Here is a 25,933-nt window from a genome sequence, read left to right as displayed (position 1 = left end):
ACAGAGTAGATATTCAATAAAGATTTGTTGAAAGAATAATGAAATGTTAACTTCAGGTCTTACTGCAGAGAATATTCTCAATCCAGTCTTTAAAATCAATAATGCTTCCTTGGTCACAAATATTTCCATTAAAAAGACAAAACACCACTCTGCAATATTCTTCTTCTAGTCAGGATGCTTCTCCCCCAGTGGTTTCTACCATCAACCCCCTATACCTGCAAGGGGGTCAGCTGATCTTCATGCTGACTGACAGCACCCTAATGCCATCTTGGTGGGCAGTTTTTCAAAATTGGAACAAGGACGTCAATACATAGTCTAAGTCATTCACTTAGTACTACAGGAACCATGAGGTGCCAGAGCACTCTTCAACTCAAATGGTTTAAGGATTGTCTCCAAAATCTCTAGGAAGACAATTAGTATCCCGGTTATACAATCTATTTTTAAAGTCTGGCTACAACACCTATCATTTTTTTTTAAAAGATGTTATTTATTTATTTGACACAGAGAGAGAAAGAGAGAGAGCACAAGGAAGGGGAGCAGCAAGCAGAGGGAGAAGCAGGCCTCCCGCCAAGCAAGGAGCCCGATGCGGGGCTGGATCCCAGGACCCTAGGATCATGACCCAAGCCGAAGGCAGGCGCTTAACTTACTGAGCTACCCAGGTGTCCCACATCTATCATTCTTTTAAGTGTTAAAATCTCACGGCTGAGCAAAATGAGACTGAAGAAGTCATTTATCTTCCAGATGAAATTCTGTCAATTCCCTGCTGCCATACCTGTTGGCTGGCTAGCCAGATGAAAGCATGGAAGGAGAACATTTTTTAAAAAATGGTCTGGGGGCACCTGGGTGGCAGTCAGTTAATCATCCGACCCTTGACTGCGGCTCGGGTCATGATCTTGGGGTGGTGAGATTGAGCCCTGTGTTGGGCTCTGGGCTCAGCATGGAGTCTACTTGAGACTCTCTCTCCTTTGCCCCTCCCCTGCACTCTCCCTCTCCCTCAAATAAATAAATAAATCTTTAGAAAAACAAATGGTCTGTATCTAGCTTGATGCCAGGCCACTCTTCCTTCCACACTCCTGCCGAAATGGGCTTCCTGCCACAGTCCCTGAACATGCTATGACCTGTATGTCTTTGCAAAGACCCCCTCCCCCCCCCCCACACACACACTGTAAGAACTAGTTCTCCCCTAGGAAACTTTGGCAGACTCCCTCTGACACTTAGTTGGTCTTTCTCTGCTTTCAGAGAACATTCAGCACCTCATTATCACACAGCAGCCTATCATTTGTTTTTTAGCTTCTCTAATGGACTCTTTGTAGTCTTCACCCATATCCTTCTAGTCTATATTTCTTGTGGTGCTTCCAAAGACCAACAGTGTATGGTACAATCAGCACTCAGCAACTATTTGTTAAATTAAGCTCTCAAAACACTATGCCAGGATTCCCCAAGGATGACAACCCAAAATATAAGACCACTCTACCTCAGTTACATCCACCATTATGCAAAAATTCACTGGTCTCTTAAGCCCAGGCCCAAATAATATATTCATTTAAACTGCACACTTTGAACAATTGCTCACTTCTACCTCAGCAGTTTGCAGACTACTCCCTCCTTATTCTACCAAGCTCCTTGTGCTTTGCTGTATCTAGAAATCTCTCCATGCTTGACACCAAAGCTTGTATTCATTATATGTATAACTGTTACCTGATCTTTCCAAGTTCAATCAACTGCTCTTCCTGATGCTGTTTCCTTCCTTTTTTCCCCAAGTTCCAGTAGCCATTTTGTCCAAACTATACAGAAGCCACATATATATATATATACATATACATATATACACACACACACACATATATAATAGCCTTCCTCAAACTTCTAAGTGTTACCTTTCTAGGAGAAAACTGGAAAACAAATCCGGTAGAAGTCAATCTTCTATTGAAAAAGACAATGTGTCTACAAAATAACGTAAACCTAAGAAAGCTACTTGCTAGTCACCCCTTCAGAAGGACTATCCTTATCCCATCTTCCCCACCACAGTCTCAAGGCCAGTCCTGAAAACTCAGGTAGAACATCCCCTATACCTGCACAGGCTGGTTCTCCGATTAGAAAGCTCCCTGAGGGCAGGGACTGGGACCACAGCATCCCTAGAACCCGGTATGTGGCTGACATACAAGAGACTCCAAATAATCCCTGGTGAATGAACGAACATGGGATGTATCAAAAAACCCTTACGGTCAGAGGCTTATCAAGGTGCACTTTGCTAGTGTGAGAGCGTACAAAAAGCCTTGAAGCTCGGAAGACCAGGAGACAATGGCGACTACAAGATACATGGCTTTACTCCCAGATTCTGCCCATGCTGGGTTTACAAGACGGGAGTCAACCCCAAGTGCAACTCCTCACTCCAGCAGATAAAGCAAGTGTGCGCCCAGGCTGGGACCCCACATTCTGCCAACAGATGGAAAGGACGGAACAGAACAGAGTAAGACTCCTGAGTCTCAGCGAGAAAGTGAGGAAGAACAAAGAGCGGGGAGGAGAAGTGGAAGCAGGGCACGTGGTGACTGCAACAGGGGCTCCTCCTCACTGAAACCTATCAGGTGCCAGTCGCCGTGCTCGGCACTTTACAGCACTGACCCATTTGATCCTCCCACCAGCACGGAGGCAGAAACCATGATCATCTCCTTGCGCCGATGATGAAACCGCAGCGCAGCGCGGTGGCACCACTCGCCGCGAGCACACAGCTAGGAAGCGGCAAGCGCTGTGACCCGAATCCGGGTCTGACTCCAGGGTACTCCGCTGGTACCTGTTCTGCGTCCCAGGCCCTGGCGCAGCGCTGAGGGAGGAGCCCTTCCCTTAGCCATTCAACGAACACCTCCTGAGCACCTACTGGGTGCGTGCCAAGGTCTGTGCCAGCAGCGGGTGCGCGGAGGAAGGGACCGGACTGGCAGGCTCGGGGACGGAACGCCAAGTGAATCCTGAGACGCCGGCGCTGGCAGCCGCGGGGCCGAGGGCCGAGGGCCGAGGGCCGAGGGCGCGGCGGAGGGGAGGGAGCGCGCGCAGTGGGAGGAGCGAGGCCGGGGGATGGCGTCGCGCGCCAGCGGGGCCGAGGACGCGCGGGCGACCCCCGCCGCCCCCGGCCGCCCGCGGGCTTCTGCCAGGCACCTCAGGGCTCCGGCACTCGGGCTCGCCAGCCGGCGCGGGCGACGCGGGGGCTGCGCACGGGCGCGAGACGGGCGGTGCGACCCCGAGGCGCCGGGGTCAGGGAAGGGCGGCGCGGGGGAGAGGTGAGCGGCGGCAGGGAGGCCGGGAAGGGGCGCGGGCCGGCCGGCGGGGGCAGCGGGGCCGACGGCCGCGTCGCCGGACTCACCTCCCGCGGCGGCCCCTCGGACTCGTCGGCCCGGCCCGGCCGGAGGAGGCGGGGACGGGCTCCGGGCCGCGGGGGCTGCCGGGAGCCCGTTCCCCGGGCAACCGGGCCGACACCGCTGAGCGACGGCCGGCGGCTAGAGCGGCGCAGCCGCAAGCGGCGGCCGGCCCGCCGCGCGGCGCGGAAGAGACGCCGGCGCGCTTCCGGCGGGCGTGGGCGGGGCCTCGGGCTCCTTCCCGGGATATCGGCGGGCGCATGGCAGGTGCGTGCGGCGGCTCGGGTCCCCGGGGCTGGGGGGCTGGGGGGCTGGGGGGCTGGGGGGCTGGGAGCGTCCCGGCTCGGCCTGCGGGTTGGGCCGGAGGCCCGGAGCGTCCCGGCGGGAAAGGGGGTCCCTGCCGTGGCCCAGCCCAGCCCAGCCCGCGGGCGCCCGCGGGCCTCGCGCCCGCTCGGCGGCCGGCCCGGGATCCCGTCCGTGTGGCCGAGCCTCGGTTTCTTTCACGCGTACAACTACTTGTAGGGAGGGGACTGTCAGCAGATCCGGACCCCCAGCCTGTAATTGTCGTTGTAAACGATGACAGTTAGCGGAGTCCATTGGGTGCCAAGCCTTCATGCCCAGCTCCTCCCCAAACCTTTCCCGGAACTCCCTCAGGATTAGCCGCACAGAGCTTTTTGCTTGTAATAGAAGCTGTCGTTCAGCGAGTGCTCTCTGTGTGCCAAGTGGTGTCCCAGGTGCTCCATGTGGGTCAGCTCGTTTGAGTAGCATGGGGACGGGACCCGTGGGCAGGAAGGGCTGCATTTTTGCTGTGGGAAGCCGGTGGTTATATGCTTACTGGTCAAGAGGGAGGAGACGTGCAGGGAGTATTACATCGTAAATGTTTCTCGAACTTCTACTCATAAAACTACTTTCGCAAGATTCCTCTGGTGCTTATCGTTCAGTTCAGTATTGACTATCGGTGAGGTTTACAGCAGTCATGAGACCCTTTAAGAATGTCGCAACCAGGGCGCCTGGGTGGCTCAGTTGGTTAAGCGACTGCCTTCGGCTCAGGTCATGATCCTGGGGTCCCGGGATCGAGTCCCGCATCGCGCTCCCTGCTCGGCGGGGAGTCTGCTTCTGCCTCTGACCCTCCCCCCTCTCATGTGCTCTCTCTCATTCTGTCTCAAATAAATAAATAAAATCCTTTAAAAAAATAAAATAAAAATCTTGGGGCACCTGATGTGAGCCATAATGTCATTTAAAATGGTCTGGCAGAGGGGCGCCTGGGTGGCTCAGTCGGTTAAGCCACTGCCTTCGGCTCAGGTCATGATCCTGGAGTCCCAGGATCGAGTCCCGCATCGGGCTCTCTGCTCAGCAGGGACTCTGCTTCTCCCTCTGACCCTCCCAACCCTCCCCCCTCTCATGTGCTCTCTCTCTCAAATAAATAAATAAAATCTTTAAAAAAAAAAAAAGAATGTCGCAACCAGCACATACTTGATCCTGGTTGGAACTATGTAGGCTAAAGGTCAGTCTTCCCAGCTTCTGTCCCTCATCATAGACATACTGGTCTTGCTTAGTTTTTCAGACTCACCAAGCTCATTCTCACATGAGGCCCCATACTACTGACCTCTCATCATTCAGGTTCTGGCCTAAATGACATCTCTTCTGGGGTTCACTCTAACACAAGACCCCGTTTTCTTTTCCACATGGCACTTAACACGATCTAAATTGATCATGGTCATCTGGTTGTCTATTATCCACTTCCTCTTTGGAAAGTAAATTCCATGAAAATGGTCCCGGTGTGTCTCATTCAGTCACTTGATCCCCCATGCCTGGCATAATGTTGGTGAGTTGTATAAGTAAAGAATGAAGGGATATTTATTTATTTATTTTTATTTTTTATTTTTTTAAAGATTATTTATTTGAGAGAGCGAGAATGAGAGAGAGAGAGCACATGAGAGGGGGGAGGGTTAGAGGGAGAAGCAGGCTCCCCGCTAAGCAGGGAGCCCAGTGCGGGACTCGATCCAGGGACTCCAGGATCATGACCTGAGCCGAAGGCAGTCGCTTAACCAACTGAGCCACCCAGGTGCCCCAAGAATGAAGGGATATTTAAATAAGCAGAGCCTTAAAGGATACTAGGAGTTAGCCAAGTGAGCGGGGACATACATGGACAGGAGAAATATTCTAGATCAAAGTCAGAACTTGTACAGAGCTAGCCCTAAGGCATAGAGAGCAACCTGGGAGAAGCTGGAGAAGTGGTAAACAGGACTTACATAACAGGCTGTGATTGTGGTTTATAATAAGAAGTAAATGTTAGGTCTTTGTCCTGTTCTTGGCAGAGAGGTAAAACCCTTGGTATTTCCGAAGTGTGAGAGTGAGCAAGGTGTCTTTTGTTAGGTTGATGGAGTAACTTTTGGGAAGCCCCTAGGTAACCTTTGGATGGGGGCTGGTTCCCACATGCACACACACCAATCATATGATTAAAGGGTTGGAACTTTCAGTCCCACCTACCTCCCCCATGCTCCCAGGGAAGAGGGGCTGGAGGGTGAATCAATGGGCAGTGCCCAGTGATTTAATCAACCAAGCCTGTGTAATGAAGTCTCCATAAAAGCCCAGAAGGATGGGATTTGGGGAGCTCCAGTTTGGTGAACACATGGAGATTTGAGGAGAGTGGTGTGCTCAGAGACTCCATACCCCTTTCCACATACCTTGCTCTATGCATCTCTTCCATCTGGCTGTTTCTGATAGAAGAAATACACGTATATATATGTATAATTATATATATATTTGCTCTCCAACTAAGACCATAAATTTGTTAACTTTAAACAGAGCAAATTTGGGACAGGCAAGCTATGGTGAATTCTGGCAAGTTGGAAGAGACAAAGGGAAGGTCAGCTTTCCTTAGGTTTTAGGAGGAAACTGGGGAGAGTTGTAAACAAAAGCGTATTGGAGAAGAACAAGAGTTCAAGGTTGTAGTGGTTTTTGCACAGTGGTTTCTCCATTGGCTATAGGAGGTGGTTAGTGCATTATTGCTGGGGCTCTTCCTTCCTTTTCTTAAAAGCAGGAGATAAAATTCCTATGTGAAGTATGTCCTCCCTTGTTGAGATCATTCTTACCTTCTTTACTGCTGCTGGTTGTGCAGGCTACAAGTGGTGTGCATGTGAGCAACCCCCTCTCCAGGGCTTCCCGACTCCATTCTTAAATGAGGTTTCTTTTATTTTCACATTTCCCCCTTGTGATCAAGGTCTTTGCTCAAAAACATCACTTTATCAAGAGTCAGGTTTTCTGCATTTAGTGGCTTTGTCACTTTCCTGGTTGTCCTGTCCCGTGTCACAGGAAAAGTGTGTAATGACTGGAAACCACTGAGGCCACGTGTGAATGACAAGAAAGGGTAGGAGGGAGACCTCAGCACTTAGCATCTAAAATCTCTATCTTGGGGCGCCTGGGTGGCTCAGTCGTTAAGCGTCTGCCTTCGGCTCAGGTCATGATCCCAGGGTCCTGGGCTCGAGCCCCACATTGGGCTCCCTGCTCAGCGGGAAGCCTGCTTCTCCCTCTCCCTCTGCTGCTCCCCCTCCCTCTGCTGCTCTCCCTGCTTGTGCTCCCTCCTCTCTCTCTCTCTCAAATAAATAAATAAAATCTTTTTTTAAAAAAAAGGCAGAATTAAAAATAATATGACAAATCCAGTATGACAGTTCTAAACCAGGAGCTCAAACCTGAAGGTAACCAGCTAAATAGATCAAAAGACTAGGGGTCATTAGGTGAAATTCATTGTCGTTAGTGCTCTTGTTCCCTGATCTTGTGTAAGTGGGTTTCTGTTTCTCCAGAGGTATTTATCCAGGTGCAACAGGTGGTATTTGCTACCACACAAATGCCTCCTTGTCCAGCAAGTAGATTGTCCAAAACTCCTTTATTTATTTATTTGAGAGAGAGAGAGCAGAGCAGGAGGGAGGGGCAGAGAGAGAAGCAGGATCCCCGCTGAGCAGGGAGCCTGACAGGACGCGGGGCTCGATCCCAGGACCCTGAGATCATGAGCTGAGCAGAAGGCAGACACTTAACTGACTGCGGCACCCAGGCGCCCCTGTCCAAAACTCCTTTAGCCAACAAGTCACGTGGTCGTTGTTGGGCTGTCTTGCTTTGGCTGTGGAGTCACCTACCTCTCCTAATGTTAGGGAGAGATTTCTGATCATGTGTTCACTGGCACTTACTCCGACCCGAGGGGAAAAGCCTCCCTACAGAGGTAAGCCAGGAGTCATGTATGCCCCCTGAAGTTCCTGGTTAAGAGAGCCATGGAGGCCTAATGGGGCAGGCTGGCGGAGGCCTCTGGTTTGTGATGAAAGTTAACAGTAAACAATAAACATTGACTTCCAAGCTGCCAACTGTCTAAGCATTCCTATGCCCATGGGAAATGCTGTCCCCTGTAAACAAAAATGAAACCAGGTGGTGCACGGGGGACTCCAGTTAAGGTCTGGTTATTGATGGATTTATTAGCTGGAATTTCCTGATTGGCCTTTTCAAGCCAGGGATTGGAGGAGTTGGGATGACATCCTGTGAGAGGCCATTCCTTCATTAAAGGGTCTTTTCTAGAAACTTTGCAAAGAGGCATAAACTTGTTTGTATTTGCCTCGGGTGCAGGGAGACAGATCACACTTACATAAGGAAAAGAATGTGGGATTGTACAATGGCAAAGATGGAGGGATTTAACTAAGCTAGTATGGTTACAACTAGGGAAAGACTGAAACAAGTATGGGAATGCCAGCCATAATAGCCTAACTGGATAGGTAACATCTATAGGCTTGCAGGTGTCATCTACAGTGGCATTTGGGACTACAAAGAAATTGGTTAAAGGTAAGACCAGGGGGTCTCTGACATTGTGAACAGATCAGAGCTTCTGGTGACAGGTCCAATAGTCAGAAAGCTTTTCCTCCTTTTGTGGGGGATTGGGAATTGCAATTGGGGCACTGTCTTTCCAAGAGAGGGTGAGGGTCGTGTGGGTGGCTCAGTCAGTTGGGCATCCAACTCTTGGTTTCGGCTCAGGTCATGCTCTCCAGGTCATGAGATCGAACCCTGCAGGAGCCCAGTCCTGCCAGAGACTCTTACTTCGCCCTCTCTTTCTCCTTCTCCTTCTCCTTCTCCTTCTCCTTCTCCTTCTCCTTCTCCTTCTCCTTCCCCTTCTCCTTCCTCTTCTTCTTCCTTCTTCGAGAGAATGTGTGCACGTGTGCATACAAGCCGCGGGGAGGGAGGAGAGAATCTCAAGCAGGCTCCACACCCAAGATGGAGCCCAACGCAGGCCCCTTCATGCTCTCTCTCTCTAATAAAAAAAATAATAATAATAGCCAGAGAAGCTGATAGGAGTGTAGCACCTAATAAATTTTGGACATAAGACCCATTTAAAATTTTCTCCCTGCTAAAATTCGGAAGCCACATTGTTGCCATAACATTACAGAATTGTGAGCCACTCCTAAGGCATATCGGCTGTCAGCGTAAATGTCGGCAGTTGTGCGCTTGGCGGACGTGCCCGCCACGTGAGGGTGTACGGCTCAGCTTGTTGGGGTGAAGTAGCCAAAGGTAAAGGTATCACTCAGTTACTTCGGAGGGAGTTGCAAGTGTGTATCCAGCACAACATTCGCCATTTTTACCTCTCACATAAAAACCATCAGGGAACCATGAGAAGTCAGCACCATCCAAAGGATGTAAGTCAGCGTGGGAGGGAGTCAGGAGGTGATCTGTCAGAGTCAGGCATGAGCAGGGAGGTGACTGCTGCGATAAGGAGTTCTGGGAGGGGTGGTTAGAAAGAGGATTTCGTAGGAGAGAGACGACTGGCTGGAGGGTGGTGGGTGTTCAGGAGGACTTCTACTGCGTGGGGCACAGGGATGGCTACAGGGGTCCCAGGACTATCTCCTCGCTGCCCTTAGCCAGAAGGGTGGTGGCAAGAATGGCTCTGAGGCAAGGTGCCTGGTGCCACCCGGCCTGTTGTTGGCTGTAATGCCCTATAGGGTTGATGGTGATCCCCGTGTTTGGGGTGAGTAACCCCAGGGAATTCCCTTCCTTTTCATATATAAAAGGGAAGTTGATCATTGGGATGGCCAAGGGCAGGGGGATTCATTAAGCTTTCCTTTTTTTTTTTTTTTAAGATTTGATTTATTTATTTGAGAGAGAGAGGGTGAGTAAGCAAGAGAGAGAGAGAGAGAGAGAGCGCACCAGCGGGAGGAGGGGTAGAGAAAGAGGGAGAAGCAGACCCCTTGCTGAGCAGGGAGCCCAGTGCAGGGCTCCATCCCAGGACCCTGAGATCATGACCTGAGCAGAAGGCCGACGCTTAATCAACTGAGCCACCCAGGTGTCCCTCATCTGGTCCTTTTAACTAGAAGATCCACCCAATAATGAGCTGAAAGATCCGCCCAGTAATAAACACAGAGTTCAAGGCTATCCAAGTAGATTCAGTGTTTAAAGGAAGACCAGAATTTTCTTTAAAAACAATTTGGAGAGGCACCTGGGTGGCTCAGTTGGTTAAGCATCCAACACTTGATTTTGACTCTGGTCATGATCTCAGGGTCATGAGATCAAGCCCTGCATTGGGTTCATGCTAAGGTGGAGCCTGCTTAAGATTCTCTCTCTCTAAAAAAATAAAAACAAAAACAAAAAATCCCCACAGTAACTTGGAGCCAACTATAATAATCATGCATGGGTTTTTGGGTTTCTGGGTACAAGCCTGATTCATAGTGTGTTCAGCAGGTTGTGGGAAAGCCCTAGGAATTGTCTGGTAAAGTCATTTAGTGCCTGCAGGAGCTTGATCATGTAGCAAGACGGGATAGTACCCCATCTGTGGTTCTAGAGATCCTTCCATGTAGCCGGCGCATGAGGGTGCGCAAGCACCTGGTTCCGGGCTCCCAAACACACCGGGCTTGGTCACTCGTCACAGAGAAAATCCACAGGCAGAGAGGTGAGTGGTGGGGACACAAGAAAGGAGTTTATTTCAGCGAGGCCGACACTGGGAGGACCACGGACTAGCGTCTCAAAGACCATCTCCCAAGTGCTGAAGATCCTTCCAGGTTTATGTAGAATGTAGGGTGAAGGTGGGTGGGTACGTGCAAGGGCAGCGAAGGACCAGTCTCATTGTCCTGGGCTCAGTCTTGAGGGGTCTTGCTGGCTCGGGGCAGTCCTTGTTGCTTGGGGGCGGGGGGTGGTTTTGATTCCCCTCACGGGAGGCTTTGCCAGTTGGCTCTTTCTTGTGTTAAGAGATAAGCTGAAAAGAAGAACTTAGTCATGTAGGAAGTACTGACTGAGGTTAGAATGGAGGCCCTTGACGTCCTCTCTCACCAGGATTATCCAAGCGGCAGAGTTCATCCAGTGCTCGGACTGGCCCTGGACAGCAAGCATATGTAATAGCGGATGTGAATCTGAGAAACCCAGTTGATAAGTTTGAATCACCATCTTAAATTACTCAGCAAATCTATGAGGATCTAAGGATCCTCAGCAAATCTGAGAGTCCCAAATCTCACTTTGGGAGAGTCTTTGACTATAGGTCCTAATTTACCCTTAGTCCAGGGCACATGACAAATTAGGGGTTTGGCATTTGGATCCTCGGAGGGTCTGACTTTAATGGGGCAGTTTTTAATGGGTTTGGGAGAGGAAGGGAAGGACGGCCAGAGAGGATTGAATGAGGAAGTTCAGGGTATAAAGGAGGTGGGGATCGTGTGGGAGGGCAAGGGGATGGTGGCTGTGTGCTTTGCGTAAGATGGCTGTTGGGCACCCTTTGCGTAAGAGACCAAGAGGACAGGAGGGGAGCAAGAGGCCTCAGAAGATTTGTGTCTTCCTTTGTTTGCTGCTCTGTTAATTTGAAATCAGTGTTTTATAAAGAGGCTACTTGAGAGTCCTGAATCTGTTTAGAAGCCTCCAGGTACCCATTAAATTGGGTATTCCATGGAGTGTGTTTAATTTTAGAGTCAGAGCTTTCTAATTAGGTTCTGAGAAAAGTTTTTTTTTGGGGGGGGGTTAAGAGTTCCCCATAATGGGCATTGAAATTTTAACTCATCTTTGGTTAAGTTGGTCCATTTAGTCAAAATGCATTCCCACCAACAGTTCACGAGGGTTCGTTTTCTCCACATCCTTGTCAACACCTGTTATTTCTTTTCTCTTTTTTTAATTTTTGTTTATTTGAGAGAGAGAAAGAGAGCAAGCACAAGCAGGAGGAGGGGCAGAGGGAGAGGGAGAAGCAGGCTCCCCACTGAGCAGGGAGCCCGATGCCAATCCCAGGACCCCAGGATCATGACCTGAGCCAAAGGCAGACGCTTACCTGACTGAGCCCCTCTTGTATTTTCCACACTAGCCATTCTGATAGATGTGAGGTGATATCTCATTGTGGCTTTTGATGTAGGAAAGTCATTACAGTTCGAAGCCAATGGCCAAGAAAGAATTCTTGAGACATCTTTGGTGCAAAAAGGTGGTTTTATTAAAGCCTGGGGACAGGACCCGTGGGCAGAAAGAGAGGCACTGGGGTCATGAGGAGTGGCCTGTTATATACTTTCAAGTTGGGAGGTGGTAAAAAAAAAAAAGGAGGGGGGCACCTGGGTGGCTCAGTCGTTAAGCGTCTGCCTTCGGCTCAGGTCATGATCCCAGGATTCTGGGATCGAGCCCCGCATCGGGCTCCCTGCTCAGCAGGAAGCCTGCTTCTCTCTCTCCCACTCCCCCTGCTTGTGTACTCTCTCTCGCTCTGTCTCTCTCTGTCAAATAAATAAAATCTTAAAAAAAACACAAAAAACAAAACCTTAGTCATGAGACCCTTCAGATGTATAACCATGGGCCATATGCTTGGGGGGGTGATTGCCAACGTGTGTCTTGGGTTTAGAGATAAAGAAAATTTCTACAGGAATTTTTATTTAAAGTAGACTTACAGGATCCTGGGGGGAGGAGGGGTCAGGCTAAGGTTGCCTTTTGCCCTTAGCGAGGTATTAGCATTGAGGCGGCTGAGTTCCTGGAGGAAGGTCTCTCTGCCTGTTTTAAGGACTTGTCAGTGGGCTATAAGTAGTAAGGAAATTTAATAATTTTTCTTTTGCCTTTGTTTCCCACATCAGTTTTGATTTGCATTTCCCTGATGATCAGTTATGTTGAGCATCTCTTCATGTGTCTATTGGCCATCTGTATGTCTTCTTTGGAAAAATGTCTATTCAGGTCCTCTGTCCATTCTTAATTGGATTATTGTTTTTTTGGTGTTGGGTTGTATAAGTTCTTCATAAGTCAGTCAGAGAAAAATAAATACCATATGATTTCATGCATATGTGGAATTTAAGAAACAAAACAAACAAAGAAAAAAGGAACAAAAAACTCTTAACTACAGAGAACACGTTGATGGTTACAGGGGAGACGTGGTGGGGAGATGGAACAGGTGATGGGGATTAAGGAGCGGACTTGTGATGAGCACTGGGTCATGTATGGAAGTGTTGAATCACTATATTGTACACCTGAAACTAATATAACACAGTATGTTAATATACTTGAATACAAATAAGTAAGTAAATAATAATGCACGTGAGAGGGACCATAGCTTTTTAAAAATATCTTTTATTTCTTTTAAAGATTTTATCTATTTATTTGAGAGAGGGAGAAAGAGGGAGAGCACGAGAAGGGGGAGGGGCAGAGGGAGAAGCAGAGAGCAGGGAGCCCTATGCGAGACTTGATCCCAAGACCCTGGGATCATGACCTGAGCCAAAGGCAGACACTTAACCGACTGAGCCACCCAGGTGCCCTAGGACCATAGCTTTTAAACATAAAACCAGATGGGGTTCCAGAAGGAGGACCCTCCTGAGAGAGTGTAGAGAGTCAAAATCCCATTACTCAAAATCTGAGGTTCAGAAAATAAGCGAGTACTTTAAACAGATCCTGAATAAAGTCGGGTGCTCCACCAAAGGGAGGGCTCGAAATCTGAGAGACCCTCCAAAGGGGTGAGCACGAAGGCTCCACACAGACGCCTTGCTCAGGCCTGAGGGTCTTCATCCCCTGGGGTCCTCTCCTTTGTATCCCACTCTGACCTCCAAGTAATGTAAACTTTAAACAGAGCAAAGAGGGGCACCCAGGTGGCTCAGTCGGTTAAGCGATTGCCTTCGGCTCAGGTCATGATCCCAGAGTCCTGGGATCGAGTCTCGCATCGGGCTCCTTACTCAGCAGGGAGCCTGCTTCTCCCTCTGCCTGTGCTGCTCCCCCTGCTTGTGCTCTCTCTCTCTCTCTCTCTCTGTCAAATAAATAAATAAAACCTTAAAAAAAAAAAAAGGAAAGAAACAGATGGCCTTGAACAATACTATGGATTAATTGGACCTAACAGACATACAGAAAACTCCATCCAGAAACAGCAGTTACACCTTCTTTTCAAGGACATATGAAACATATTCCATGATAGATCACAAAACAAGTCTTAAGAAACTTAAGGGGACACCTGGGTGGCTCAGTTGGTTAAACATCTGCCTTTGGCTCAGGTCATGATTTCAGGGTCCTGGGATTGAGCCCTGGATCAGGCTCCTTGCTTGGCAGGAAGCCTGCTTCTTCCTCTCCCTCTGCCACTCCCCCTACTTGTGCTCTCTTGCTTGCTCGCTCTCAAATAAATAAGCAAAATCTTTAAAAAAATAAATAAATAAACAGAGCAAAGAACATCTCTAAGTAAAAAATGAGTTTATTCAGGAATCGCAAAGGAATTGCAATTCTGGACAATTCGCTATGACGAATCATAGGCAAGTCGGAAGAGACAAAGGGAAGGTCAGCTTTAATTAGGTTTTAGGGGGAAGTGGGGAGGTGTTGAACACATGTTCTGTGGAGAAGAACAAGAGTTTGAGGTTAGTGATTTCTCATCGGCTATAAGTGGTGGTTGATGCATTGTTGCTGGAACAGGGAGGGATCTTCTTTTTCTTAAAAGCAATAAATGAAATTCCTATGTGAAAAATGTCCTCCCTTATAATAATGCTTATCTTCCTCCTTCCTGCTGGTTGTGCAGGCCACAGCCAGTTATGTGTGGGTGTGAGAGCTGCCCTTTCACGGCTTCCCAACTCCATTTTAAATGAGGTTCCTTTTATTTATTTTCACCAATTTGTGATCCATTGTGTTTCTTTTACTCCCTGTCAGCAAACCCTCTTGGAAGCACAACGCCCAGAAAACCTGTCTTATCTGTCAGTGCAAGAAAAATTAAGGACAATGCAGCTGATTGGCATAATTTAATCTTGAAATGGGAAGCCCTCAATGACACAGGTTTTGCTACTGCAAATAATATTGCCAACCTGAAAACCAGGTTATGGTAAGTATGTGTATAGAGCTCCTCGAGCTCTGAGCCCACACCCTTAGTGATTGGGCACGAGTCTCCTGGGAGTCATTTAGGGTGGGAATGGTAGTCTTTATCAACATGCGTGAATTACGTTATATTAAGAAGAGCAAGTGGTAAAATGATGTATGCAAGTAGAAACTGTATATGTATGTCCATTTTAAATACAAAATTATGCTACCTGTCGTTCATTGTTATGTCTGTATATGAAATTATGAAAATGGATTGGAAGGACACGGGCCCAGCTGTGAAGTTCGCACCTTTAGAATGGATGCATGTTGGGTGGGAGATCAGCAGGCCTTTGATTTCACAACGTTGTGCTTTGTTTCTGTGATGTTGTGATTGATAGTAAGAACTATCTCTTTGGTTTCCCTCCCTGTTCCTGGCCTACAGCTCCTAAAACCCCTCCGACTTCCCAATGGATAAGAGCAATAGGAGCGTCCTCTGTTCTAATATTTGGTCTTTTGTCCCCCAGAATGGTCCAGGTGAAAGGAGTGTCCTGTTATTCATAACATGTCCCTTCCAGCCACCCCTGAGTTCATGCTAAAGAGGTGACTTCTGGAAAGCCCCATGGGAACCAAGCAGGGCATTAGAGAGCGTGAACTTTCAGCTCTACCCCCTCACCCCACCTCTCAGGCAGGGGAAGAGGGGCTGGAGGTTGAATGATACACCAGTGGCCAATGATTTAATCAATCGTGCCTACATAATGAAGCCTCCACAGAAACCCAAAAGGTTGGGGTTTAGGGAGATTCTGGTTTGGTGAACAGTAACACCTCTCCATGCTGGAAGGGTGGCCCCCAAACTCCACAGGGACCCAAGCCCCTGTGCTCAAGACCCTTCCGGACCTTGCTCTATGTACCTCTTCATTTGGCTGTTCTCTCATATCCTTTAATATCCTTTGTAATAAACCGACAAGCTAGTAAGTAAACCATTTTCCGGAGTTCTGTGAGCTGCTCCAGCAAAGCCTTCAAGTCCAAGGGGGTGGCTCGTGGGAACGTCTTATGCACAGCCCGTTGGTCAGAAGCACAGCTGACACCCTGGGCTTGCGGTTAGTGTCCGGAGTTGAGCGGGGCCGGTCTTGTGGGGCCGAGCGTTGACCTGTGGGATTGGTCTGTCTCCAGTAGGTAGTGTGCCTACCTCTGACAGGTGGTCTCTCCAACAGGTAGAGTTAACTGTGGGAAGGGCCGCAGGCTGTGAGAATTGCCTGGTGTGCAGAAACCCCCTCCCCACCTGTGCTGACCAGGTGTTGGAAGTCCGGTGGAGGATGGAGAGTAGAAGAGACAGAGGAGGGTATTTTTCCTTAGCAATTTCTTTTTTTTTAAGATGTTTTATTTGTTTATTTATTTATTTATTTAATTTATTTGACAGGGAGAGAGAGAGCACAAGCTGGGGAGGGGGCAGAGGCAGAGGGAGAAGCAGACTCCCCACTGAGCAGGGAGACTGACGTGGGACTCAATCCCAGGACCCCAGGATTATGACCTGAGCCGAAGGCAGACGCTCAACCAACTGAGCCACCCAGGCGCTCCCCCTTAGCAATTTCTTTTTTTTAAGATGATTGCTTGATTGATTGACGTGAGAAAGAGAGAGCACATGCGCGTGCGCACACAGCTGGGAGAGGGGCAGAAGGGGAGAGAAAAGCAGACTCCCCGGTGAGCAGGGAGCTCGATGCGTGTTGGGTGGGAGTCCCAATGCGGGACTCGATCCCAGGATCCTGGGATCATGACCTGAGTGGAAGGCAGATGCTTATCGACTGAGCCACCCAGGTGCCCCCGGAAGGCAGACTCTTATCGACTGAGCCACCCAGGTGCACCCCCACCCCCCTTACCAATTTCTTTAAAAACAAAGGAGTCCTCAGAAAACCTGTTAGCGGTTGCCAATTCTGATTGGAAAGTTTGCTTCATTATTCTCTGCACTTTCCTGCATGTATAGTTTCTTATTTCTCAAAGTCATAATTCTGTGTTCCTCTGTCATTGTCCGCAAGCCAGAGTCGAGCGTCTCCACTGCTGTCCCCTGGCTCAGGCCCGTTCCCAGCACACGTGTCCCGCTGCTGGCCCTCTGCCGCCTCTTCCTCCCAGGGCCCGCTCAGCAAGAGACAGTTCTTGGCCTGCCTGCAGAAGGAGCTCTCTGATACTGTCTCTTCTGTTTTTATGTTTAATTTTTCCCTGAAGTGTTGTGACCACGCTAGATTAATTTCATGCCCCACAGGCCACAGGCTTCGAACCATTCCCAGACGGTGAACTCTGGGGAAATGGTCATGTCTCGTTCATCTTTGTGCGCCCAGCACAGAGCCCTAGGCTAAGGACGCTACGGGGCTGCCTTCAGCCGACTCCCCCCAGTACAGAGCTGGTGGACTGTTCATCGTGCTGGTGAATAATAAGTAAGCATACGTTACAGCCCCGTGAAATAACACCTGGGCCAAATGCCTGACACTGTTGCCTGGAGATGGTGCTTTCTAGGGTCTGCCCTCACGGGACGAGGCGCCTTTCGGGGTGTACGTGGTTCGCACTCTTCTCCATTTTGTCCAGGAGCGAAGATGCGGCCGAGTTACAGAGCAGCCCGGCTTCCGGGGAAGATGCGGACAAGACGCTTCCGGAATACAGCAAGGAGCTAGAGACGCTGTGTGAGGAGCTGCAGACCACCTTTGATGCTTTGGTGAGATCCAGAGCCCCCGGCCACCTGTGCTCGCAGTCACCGAATCCTGGGGTTGTCCTTGGGACTTTCTCGGTGCCCGGCAGGTGTCCACGCTGTGGGAGACGCTCTCCCCCAGACACCTGCCTTTCCCTCCTCGGCCTCCTCCACTTGCCCCCTAAATCTCGATGCTCCCCAGGATGCTGTCCTAGACCTTTGTTCTTTCTGCCGCATGTGATGTCTGGGTCCATCTGACCCCCTTCGGAGGGCTCCACATGGTAAATATCGTGGGCTTTGTGGCCCTACCGTGTCTCGTCACCACTCAGCTCCACCACGTAGGGCACCACACATGGTACAGAAGTGAATGGTGGGGTAGCCGGCACACGGGTGCACGAGCACCTGGCTCCAGGGTCCCAAACACACCAGGCTCGGCCACTCACCGCTGAGAAAATCCACAGGCAGAGAGACGAGTGGGGGGGACACAAGAAAGGAGTTTATTTCAGCGAGGCTGACACCGGGAGGACCACGGACTAGCGTCTCAAAGACCGTCTCCCAAGTGCTGGAAAGACTTGCAGGTTTATGTAAGGAGAATGTGGGACAAAGGTCGGTGGGTACGTGCAGATGGGCGGTAAAAGGTCAATCGTGGTCGTCATGGGGGGGTCACACGGGGTCTTGCTGGCTCTGGGCGTGTGGGCTATGTGAGATCTGCTTTCTTCGTTGGTTTCCACGTTCGCGGCCGTGTCCCTGGCAGGTGAGGGCTGCACACGGAGCCCCTGACCAGCAGGGACTGGGCACAGGCCAGATAAGCGATTGAAATTGGCAAAGTTCTCAGTTATGGAAGACTGCCCACTTGTTTTGTTTTCTTTTTCCCAAATTAACCCATTCTATTATGGCAAATATTTTTGTTTGGGGAGCCTGGGTGGCTCAGTCGGTTAAGCGTCCAACTCTTGGTTTCGGCTCAGGTTGTGATCTCAGGGTCGTGGGATTGAGCCCCGTGTCCTCCTCCAAAACTCAGTACAGAGTCTGCTTGAGATTCTCTCTCTCCTTCTGCCTCTCCCCCTCTCTCCCTCTCTCCCTCAAATAAATAAATAAATCTTTTAAAAATATATGTTTTTGTTTGAATAAAAAAGCAGGTGCATGTATTGTTCTTAAAAGAAAAGAAACGGGGTGGCTGAATTCCAGTATTACAATAATTTAAACAGCCAAAAAGCTACACGTGGTGCTCAGTCAGCTGCACTCCAGCCCTGACCGCCTCGCTGCGTGTCGTTTTGATGAGCCACCACCTCCCACCAGAGCCTCTTCATCTCTTGTTCCCTTCCAGGATAAAGCCTGTCACAGAATCTCAAAGCTGTGTTAGAACGAGAAACATTTTCAACACGTACTAATGTGACTTTTATAAAATGTAAAAAAAACTCTGAAAGGATTTTGTTTTTAAATGTCACTTGGCTCTTGTTAGATCCCACGTTCTCATTTGTAACTGTGGACATAGGCCCATCAGGAAAAAGTTTCAGAGGAGAGGCCGATGGGGAAGAGGGGGTGTGCCTTTCATTTCAGGCACGCCAGGAGTGATTGGCTTTGTTTGTCTGTCCTAGGTTCTCCCCATTTTTAAGTGGCAGGCTGGTATCCTGGACCCCTTCCTCAGCCCCACTGACCTGCACTGAGGAGGGGCAGCGTGGGAAGATGTTAGCAGGGAGAGTCAAGATGCAGAAAACCCAGCCGGCAGGCTCGATGAACTGGGCAGCAGCAGAGGAAAGGTGGGGTGCCTGCCCTTGGTCCCTCTGACCCGCAGCACAGGCCCAAGGTGAGGCAGGCCAGGGGAAGGTAGCCGCTGGGTTGTAGGTGACCACCTGCTCGTGGTCAGCCAAGTTCCCAAGATCTTCAGATAAAGCCTGGGCTGTGTCCATGACAGCCAACTAAATGATGGGCCCACCCATCAACGCGGACAGGGCCAGCATGGATGCATGTTTGGACGGGGACGGGCCTTGTCAAAGAGAAGTAATTGGGGGAACTGGAGTTTTAGCCCAGGAAAGGGGGAACCAGCAGACAAAACAGCCACCATCACAGCCAAAAGGCTGTCTCGAGAACAGGAAATGGTCCACTGGTTTTTTGAGGCCTCCGAGGGGATAAGGGAGACCCCGGGACTGGCAGAAGCTTTGGCTCCCACCAGAGAACAATGTTGCAAGTCCCGTCCAGAGCTGGAAGGGGCTCCCACGGAGCTGGTGTGTCCCGTGGTGGGAAATGTACCCCCAGAGGGCTGGATGATTACTCGGTGGGTTCATCACAAAGATCATGGAGGAATTAACTCCTGGGTAGAACTACATCAGTGTACGTACATTTCACCCATTCTTAGGCCTACCTCACAATTTGTATTAATCCTATCCTGTTTATTTACTTAACGTTTTTCTGTAATACAATTAAAATCACATTATACACACGTTAGCTGAATATTGCTTCCCAGCCAAAGTCTTTGAGCCTGGGGCTGACTCCCTTTTTCCCAAGGAGGGAAGTTTTCTGTCTTTCAAAGGCACGTATGGATGGGAGGGAGAGGCACACGGGCCCGAGGCGAGCGACCCGAGTTGGAAGACGGGCTGCACCGTGTGGTGCAGGGTCACCAATGCCGTGGCCTGGTGGCTGTGGGAAGAGGCAGGCGCCCTGGTCTCTGTGGTCTCCCCAAGCCACAGTGTGCTGGTCCAGTGGATTAATTCTCTATTTTTTTGTGAACACTTGATTTTTTGGGACAGTCTCCGATTTACAGGATGGTTGAGCAGGTAGTACGGAGAGTTCGAGTAAACTATCCCCAGCCCGCTCCCCATGTCAGACATTACTGTCCTACGTATCACAAACATGTACACAAACATGTATGCCACTTTGTCATAATTCATGAGCCAGCACTGATACGCTGTTCCTGAATGAAGGCTGTGGTCTATTCACATTTTCTTACTTTTTCCCCACTGCCCTCTCTCCACGCCGGATGCCGCAGTGAATGTAGTCATCATGTCTCCTCGGGCCCCTCGTGGCCGCCAGTCTCACAGACCTCCCTTGGTTTTTATAACAGTGACAGTTTTGAGGAGGATGGGTCAGGCCTTTTGCAGCTGTCCCTCACTTGGGTGGGGTCTGTCTGATGACTTTCTCATGATTTGGCCGGGGTTGTGGGTTCTTCGGGGGAGACCGCAGAGATGAGGTCTCATCACATCCCGGCAAGGGCGTGGACTGTGACCACGCCCTGTCGCTCTGGGTGTTGACCTTGACCGCCTGGCTGAGGTTTTGTCAGGTTTCTCTGTAAAAGGAGCTCCCTTCCCGCTGTCCACACAGCCCACGCTGAAGGAGTGGGAAGTTCTGTCCCACCTCCTTGAAGGTGTAGCACGTACAGAAATTATGTCTGTCTTCCCCCACCTGTGAATTACTGGACCCTGCATTTCTAGCAGTGTGGACTCATGGCTATTTGTTTTCCACTTTGGGTTGTAATACAGTACTGCTTCGTTTTGTTCAAATTGTTCCTGCTTCGGCCATTACGAGTTCCGTTGGCTCCTATGTCCCTTTGACAGGCTTCCATCATTGTGAATTTTTGGTTTGGGTTTTTTGGAACGCTTCCTTACTTTCTAGCATTACAAGATGTTCTAGGCCCATCTTGTGTATTTCCTGCCTGGGTTCTAGGATCAGCCATTTCTCCAAGGAGCCCTGGTTCCTCTTATTGGAGGATGGTTTTAGAAACCAAGATCTGGGTGCCAGCCAGCAGGCACTGAAATCCTCTGCTCCAGGGAATTTGTTCTATTTTGAAGTGGTTTGGAAACAAGTTCTCATTCTATGTTCCAAACCAAAAGTTGATGTGATAAGGCTTTTAGTAGTATTTGTCCTGTTCCCCAGCGTTTGGAGAGAATGGTCTCCCAGACTTGGCTTTAAGTGTCTTTAATGAATTTGACCTTGGCAGGGGGCTTTGAGGCAGCCCTTTCCCTAACGTGGACGAACATTTTGCAGTGTGGTCTGTGCGAGGAGGTTGGGCTGGGAGCGTGCGCCTCCGTTCGTGCCCTGTGGGCTTAGGGCTCCCACTGTGCATAACCGGTGTCTCTGTCAATGACCGAGCTGCGCTTGGCACTGCGGGCCTGCCGGGCCTTCAGGATTTTCCTTGCTGTCCTGATCACTTAGAAGCTTTTCTTTGCGTTAGGTGGCAGGATGCAGAGGACAGAGGATGGCATGCCAAGAGATGCCTGGTGTGGGGTGCTGGCTCTGACCTTCCCTAGCTCAGCAGCCCTGAGAATTGTCCCACAGCTGTAATACAGAAGTGCTGAGTCCTACCTCTTGGTGTGGGGCCAAGTGAAAGATCGAACCTACAAAGATTGGGGAAAGGAATGTAGTCCCTTAAACATCAACATTAGCTAAACTTCGTGCACACCACATCTGGCATAATTAGAGAGTGGCTGAAGGACCAAGTGTAAGGAATTCAGATTTTGACAATTTATAGATCTCTGTGTATTCACCCCTGTGCACATACGTAGGGGTTAGAAATGTGGTCTTAGTGGGTCTGTGCTGCTGAAATCTGGAATCTTAGTTACTCGGCCCCTTTATGTAACAAACCCTTCTATAGCCCCAACTAGGTACTTCAGAAGTACTTAGTCCTTCTGGCCACCATGTTAGCGCTTTGTCAGAGCGGTCTGTGCTGGCCATCTGTGCAGCGGGGACAGTGTCCGTGTGTCCCCTGCAGTGGCCGGGCTCCCCCGCAGAGCCCACCCTTCCGGAGGCATCCATTCTCCCCACTTCCTGTGTGAAGTGTGAGGGGCTGCCTTTCACGACTACCGTTTCACAGGCAAGGAAACCAAGCCTCGAGGTTTCAGTAAACCCAGAGGCAGTTAGTAAAAGTCAGAAATGAACTCATGTAATACCCTTCCTCCTCTCATTCCATAAGAGCAGAGCCTGCCTGTGATTCCTCCAGGTGTTTTGTTTTGTTTTGTTTTTAAAGATTTTATTTATGTGATAGAGAGAGACACAGTGAGAGAGGGAACACAAGCAGGGGGAGCGGGAGAGGTAGAAGCAGGCTTCCCACCAAGCAGGGAGCCCGATGCGGGGCTCAATCCCAGGACCCTGGGACCATGACCTGAGCTGAAGGCAGATGCTTAACGACTGAGCCACCCAGGCGCCCCTCCTCCAGGTGTTTGGGACTAAAAAAATTAGTGCCTTCGGAAATCTTAGGGAAGTGGGACTCAGAAAGCTCTGTCTTTCCAGCCCTGGAAATCCAGGGGTTATTTCTGAAGTAATCCAAATGAATGAGATCGTAGCCACTGTCTGGCTCCATCTGCCTGGAAATGTGCTGCACGTGGAGTGAACAGTGTTATTTGACTTTAGGTCTCAACAGATTTGTACCTCTTAGCTTTGAAAGCTTACAGTTATTGAATCTGAGACTGGAGTCAATTTCTTTTCTTTTCTTTTTTTTTTTAAAGATTTTTATTTATTTGATAGAGAGACAGCGAGAGAGGGAACACAAGCAGGGGGAGCAGGAGAGGGAGAAGCAGGCTTCCCAGCGGAGCAGGGAGCCCGATGTGGGGCTCAATCCCAGGACCCTGGGATCATGACCTGAGCTGAAGGCAGACGCTTAACGACTGAGCCACCCAGGTGCCCCTGGAATCGATTTCAAATAAGGTTCTCCTATTCCCAATTAATACCTTTTCAGGCCAAAATACAGATGAAAATGGAAAAGCTGTCCTCGACCACCAAGGGGGTTTGTGAGCTGGAGAACTACCATTGTGGGGACGGGAGGCATCGGCCACCCCTATTTCACACGTGGCCCACAGCCCATTTCTGTAAGTAGTTCTCTCTGCATTGATTCTCAGGAGTAGAAATTATGAGAGTATTTGCGTACTTGAAGAACCTGACAGAGTTTGAAATTCAATTCAAGAGGATCTGTTGGAAGGGAAGGAGATTGGGGGGCATCTTAAAATGGGCCTTTCTTCTTGGCTCTAATAATTAGCAAAGAATATTAAATGTAATTAGAGACACATGAAGCAAGGTGCCCTTATTAACCCTTTAAAACCAAGTGGTCGGGGCACCCAGCTGGCTCAGTCCACAGAGCCTGCGACTTTCAATCTTGGGGTTGTGAGTTCAAGCCCCACGTTGGGCACAGAGATTACTTAATTAAAAAAAAAATAAATAACCTTAAAAAAATGGGTAGAATGAATTCCACCTCCTGTGCAGAGGCAGAATTTTTTTTTCCTTTTTCGGAAAGATAGGTTTTGGGGCACCTGGATGGCTCAGTCAGTTAGGCATCTGACTCTTGATTTCAGCTCAGGTCTCGATCTCAGGGTTGTGAGTTCAAGCCCAGTATTGGAAAAAAAAAGATAAATTGAAGTCAGTTTAGCCACCCACTAGAAGACTATTGGGAACGTGGAATCCATTACTTAAGTTCTACAAGATCAGAGTTACCTTTTTTTTTTTTTTTTAAGATTTCTTTGTTTTAGGGAGAAAGCAAGTGTGCACATGAGAGCAGGGGAAGGGGCAGAAGGAGAGAGAGAGAAACAAACTCCCTGCTGAGTCCAGAGCCTGACATGGGGCTCGATCCCACGACCCTGAGATCGTGGCCTGAGCTGAAATCAAGAGTTGGATGCTTAACCGACTGAGCCACCCAGGCGCCCCTCAGAGTTACCTTTAGCTTTGTTAGTTCAAAAGAAGGGCCTAGCTATTTGATGCCGATTTGAGACCTCACTTTTAAATAAGGAAGAAAAGGGTAAAACCATTTGATGTAATGTGTTATTGGAATATTGTCAGTTTGAGGTGAATCTGCTGTTTATAGTCATCACAGGACCGAAGAGTTGAGCAGAAAAGGCTACTTATTAATTTTATGACACTTACCATGCTGACTAATCCTACTGGTCTGCATGAGCCAGAGTGATACAGACCCACCTGGTCCTTCTTTATCTCTGCGCTATTGCTGAGTCTAGTTTTTTTTTCACACATTTTATTTATTTATTTGACAAGAGACAGAGAGTACAAGCAAGGGGGAGCGGCAGGGAGAGGGAGAAGCAGGCTCCCGCTGAGCAGAGAGCCCAACGTGGGGCTCGATCCTAGGACCCCGGGATCATGACCTGAGCCGAAGGCAGACGCTTCACCGACTGAGCCCCCCAGGCGCCCCCTGAGTCTAGTTTTCAACGAAGAGCTTTTCAAAGTGGTGCCTCACACCCAGGCAGGAGCAGTTCTGTGAACTTGTGCTATTAAGGGGGGACGTTTGTTTCAGATGAGGTTTCCCGCCAGCTGTCGGACATGTACCAGAAGGAGCTTCTTCTGAAACGCACGGTCATTGAAGAGCTAGTGCATACCACAGACCACGACCTCACCCTGAGCTACTTGTCCATGTGGCTGCACCAGCCCTTCGTGGAGACCAACGGCAAGCTGCTTCTGGAAAGCATGCTGCTCGAAACAGGGCACCGGGCCCTGTGACCTCCCAGCACAGCCTCAGAGTCTGAGCCCCCAGGCTCCCGACCACCGGCTGCTTCTGTGGCGCCCATGGTGGACAGTCTTTCACGTAAGACCCGGAGCTGTGGTGTGGCCACCCTCCGACCGTAGTGTCTTCCAGACTGGATCAGTTCAGTGGCTCCCTGTGGCCTCCGCAGACGCCATGCTGCTGGGAGCCATCTGCCACACGGCGTCATCTGCACCTATTGTGAACCTGTCACCCAAGGGGACTTCTACATGAAATAAAGGAGTTCCTCACCAGAATGACTGAGTGATCTCGTTTTTGTAAATTAGCTGTATTTATATGACATTTATGTAGGAAAGCCCTGGTTCGGTATTTTTACTTTATACCTAGTATTTAAATTTTTCTGCACGTTAGTTTTGTAATTACAACTAATGTTTAGAATACCATAGAGCTAACTGAGTAATAGAGAGCGGCTTCATGAAAACTCCCCACAAACGTTGCCTGTATCTGCAGACTGAGGATGTGCCAGGCACATGAAAGCCACGTGATTCTTCAGGCACAAGTCCTAGAGTCCGACAACATTTGCAACCAAATCCTGGGGGCTCGATCCTACCATCTGCTTCCCAGAGACAAATGTAAGGAACGTTGTGCTACAGCATGGATGTGATACGGCCACGGGATGTAGCCTCCTCTGACTGAAGCTGCAGCGTCCCAGAAACAGGGAAAGAAGGAAAATATTCCAATAAAGACCGTACACGACAGGGATTTCGTTTGGGAGAAAGCGAGCCTACCTCGCTGTGCAAACTGACACCTCAAAAGCACTGAAAGGCAACATTTCTTAGTATCTCCTTCCTGTGGACTCACTGATGTCTCTCTACCATAAAAGCTGCCCCTCCGACATCGCGCAGCCAGGAAGCCACGCGGTTAGCATGGGGCAGACAGGGTGTTCTGCTCCAGGCCGCCCTGCCCAGCAGGCTGTTGTCATGAGCCCCAGAGGCAGATGGGCGGGACAGGGCCCCGAGGTCCATTGGCAGTTTTATGTTTCGGACGGACTTAAAAAATAAATGCTCTTCAGGGCACCCAGCTGGCTCAGTCTGTGGAGCATGCGACTCTTGATCTCAGGGTTGTGAGTTCAGGCCCCACGTTGGGTGTACTTAAAAAAAAAAAGGGCAGTGAAGGACTTAATACCGTGAGCAGGCCTTTCTAGGACATTCCATGGGTTCTTGATGCCTCATCCCCAGGCACCCAAGTGGCCCAGGGGAACTAATGGAAAGGGTTGAC

The 25,933-nt window shown here is 49.7% G+C and overlaps 2 protein-coding genes across 7 annotated transcripts in view; one reads left to right on the top strand and one right to left on the bottom strand.

The window, feature by feature from the left end:
- TECPR2 (tectonin beta-propeller repeat containing 2) overlaps positions 1–3,495 on the bottom strand; it is a 106,810-nt gene extending 103,315 nt beyond the window's left edge. For 3 of the 6 annotated variants that reach the window (XR_010405339.1, XM_064571621.1, XM_064571625.1), the window contains exon 1: positions 3,356–3,495. The gene's annotated coding sequence lies outside the window, so the exon portion shown is untranslated. Of the gene's footprint in view, positions 1–2,791; positions 3,041–3,355 lie in introns of those variants that run through there. The other 3 variants (XM_064571623.1, XM_064571622.1, XM_064571624.1) reach the window with 3 other exon arrangements.
- CINP (cyclin dependent kinase 2 interacting protein) lies at positions 3,482–24,951 on the top strand. Its single transcript, XM_045901560.3, has 5 exons — positions 3,482–3,614; positions 14,430–14,598; positions 17,148–17,274; positions 22,913–23,042; positions 24,470–24,951. The coding sequence occupies exons 1-5, from the start codon at positions 3,608–3,610 to the stop codon at positions 24,670–24,672; spliced, it is 636 nt and encodes a 211-aa protein (XP_045757516.1). The 5' UTR covers positions 3,482–3,607; the 3' UTR covers positions 24,673–24,951.
- The last annotated feature ends 982 nt before the right edge of the window (positions 24,952–25,933 follow it).

This window comes from Mirounga angustirostris, unplaced genomic scaffold (genome assembly GCF_029215605.1).
Source record: "Mirounga angustirostris isolate CCGP_5_RB_7025 unplaced genomic scaffold, mMirAng1.0.hap1 SCAF_9, whole genome shotgun sequence".
NCBI classification, from domain to species: domain Eukaryota; kingdom Metazoa; phylum Chordata; class Mammalia; order Carnivora; family Phocidae; genus Mirounga; species Mirounga angustirostris.
This window is presented reverse-complemented; position numbering and strand designations above follow the sequence as displayed.

Bases quoted from the DNA above. Each gene is read 5' to 3' on its own strand.
- CINP (XM_045901560.3), top strand. The intron at 14,599-17,147 runs GTAAGTATGTGT...CATTTTGTCCAG, and splicing joins AACCTGAAAACCAGGTTATG to GAGCGAAGATGCGGCCGAGT. The intron at 23,043-24,469 runs GTAAGTAGTTCT...CGTTTGTTTCAG, and splicing joins GTGGCCCACAGCCCATTTCT to ATGAGGTTTCCCGCCAGCTG.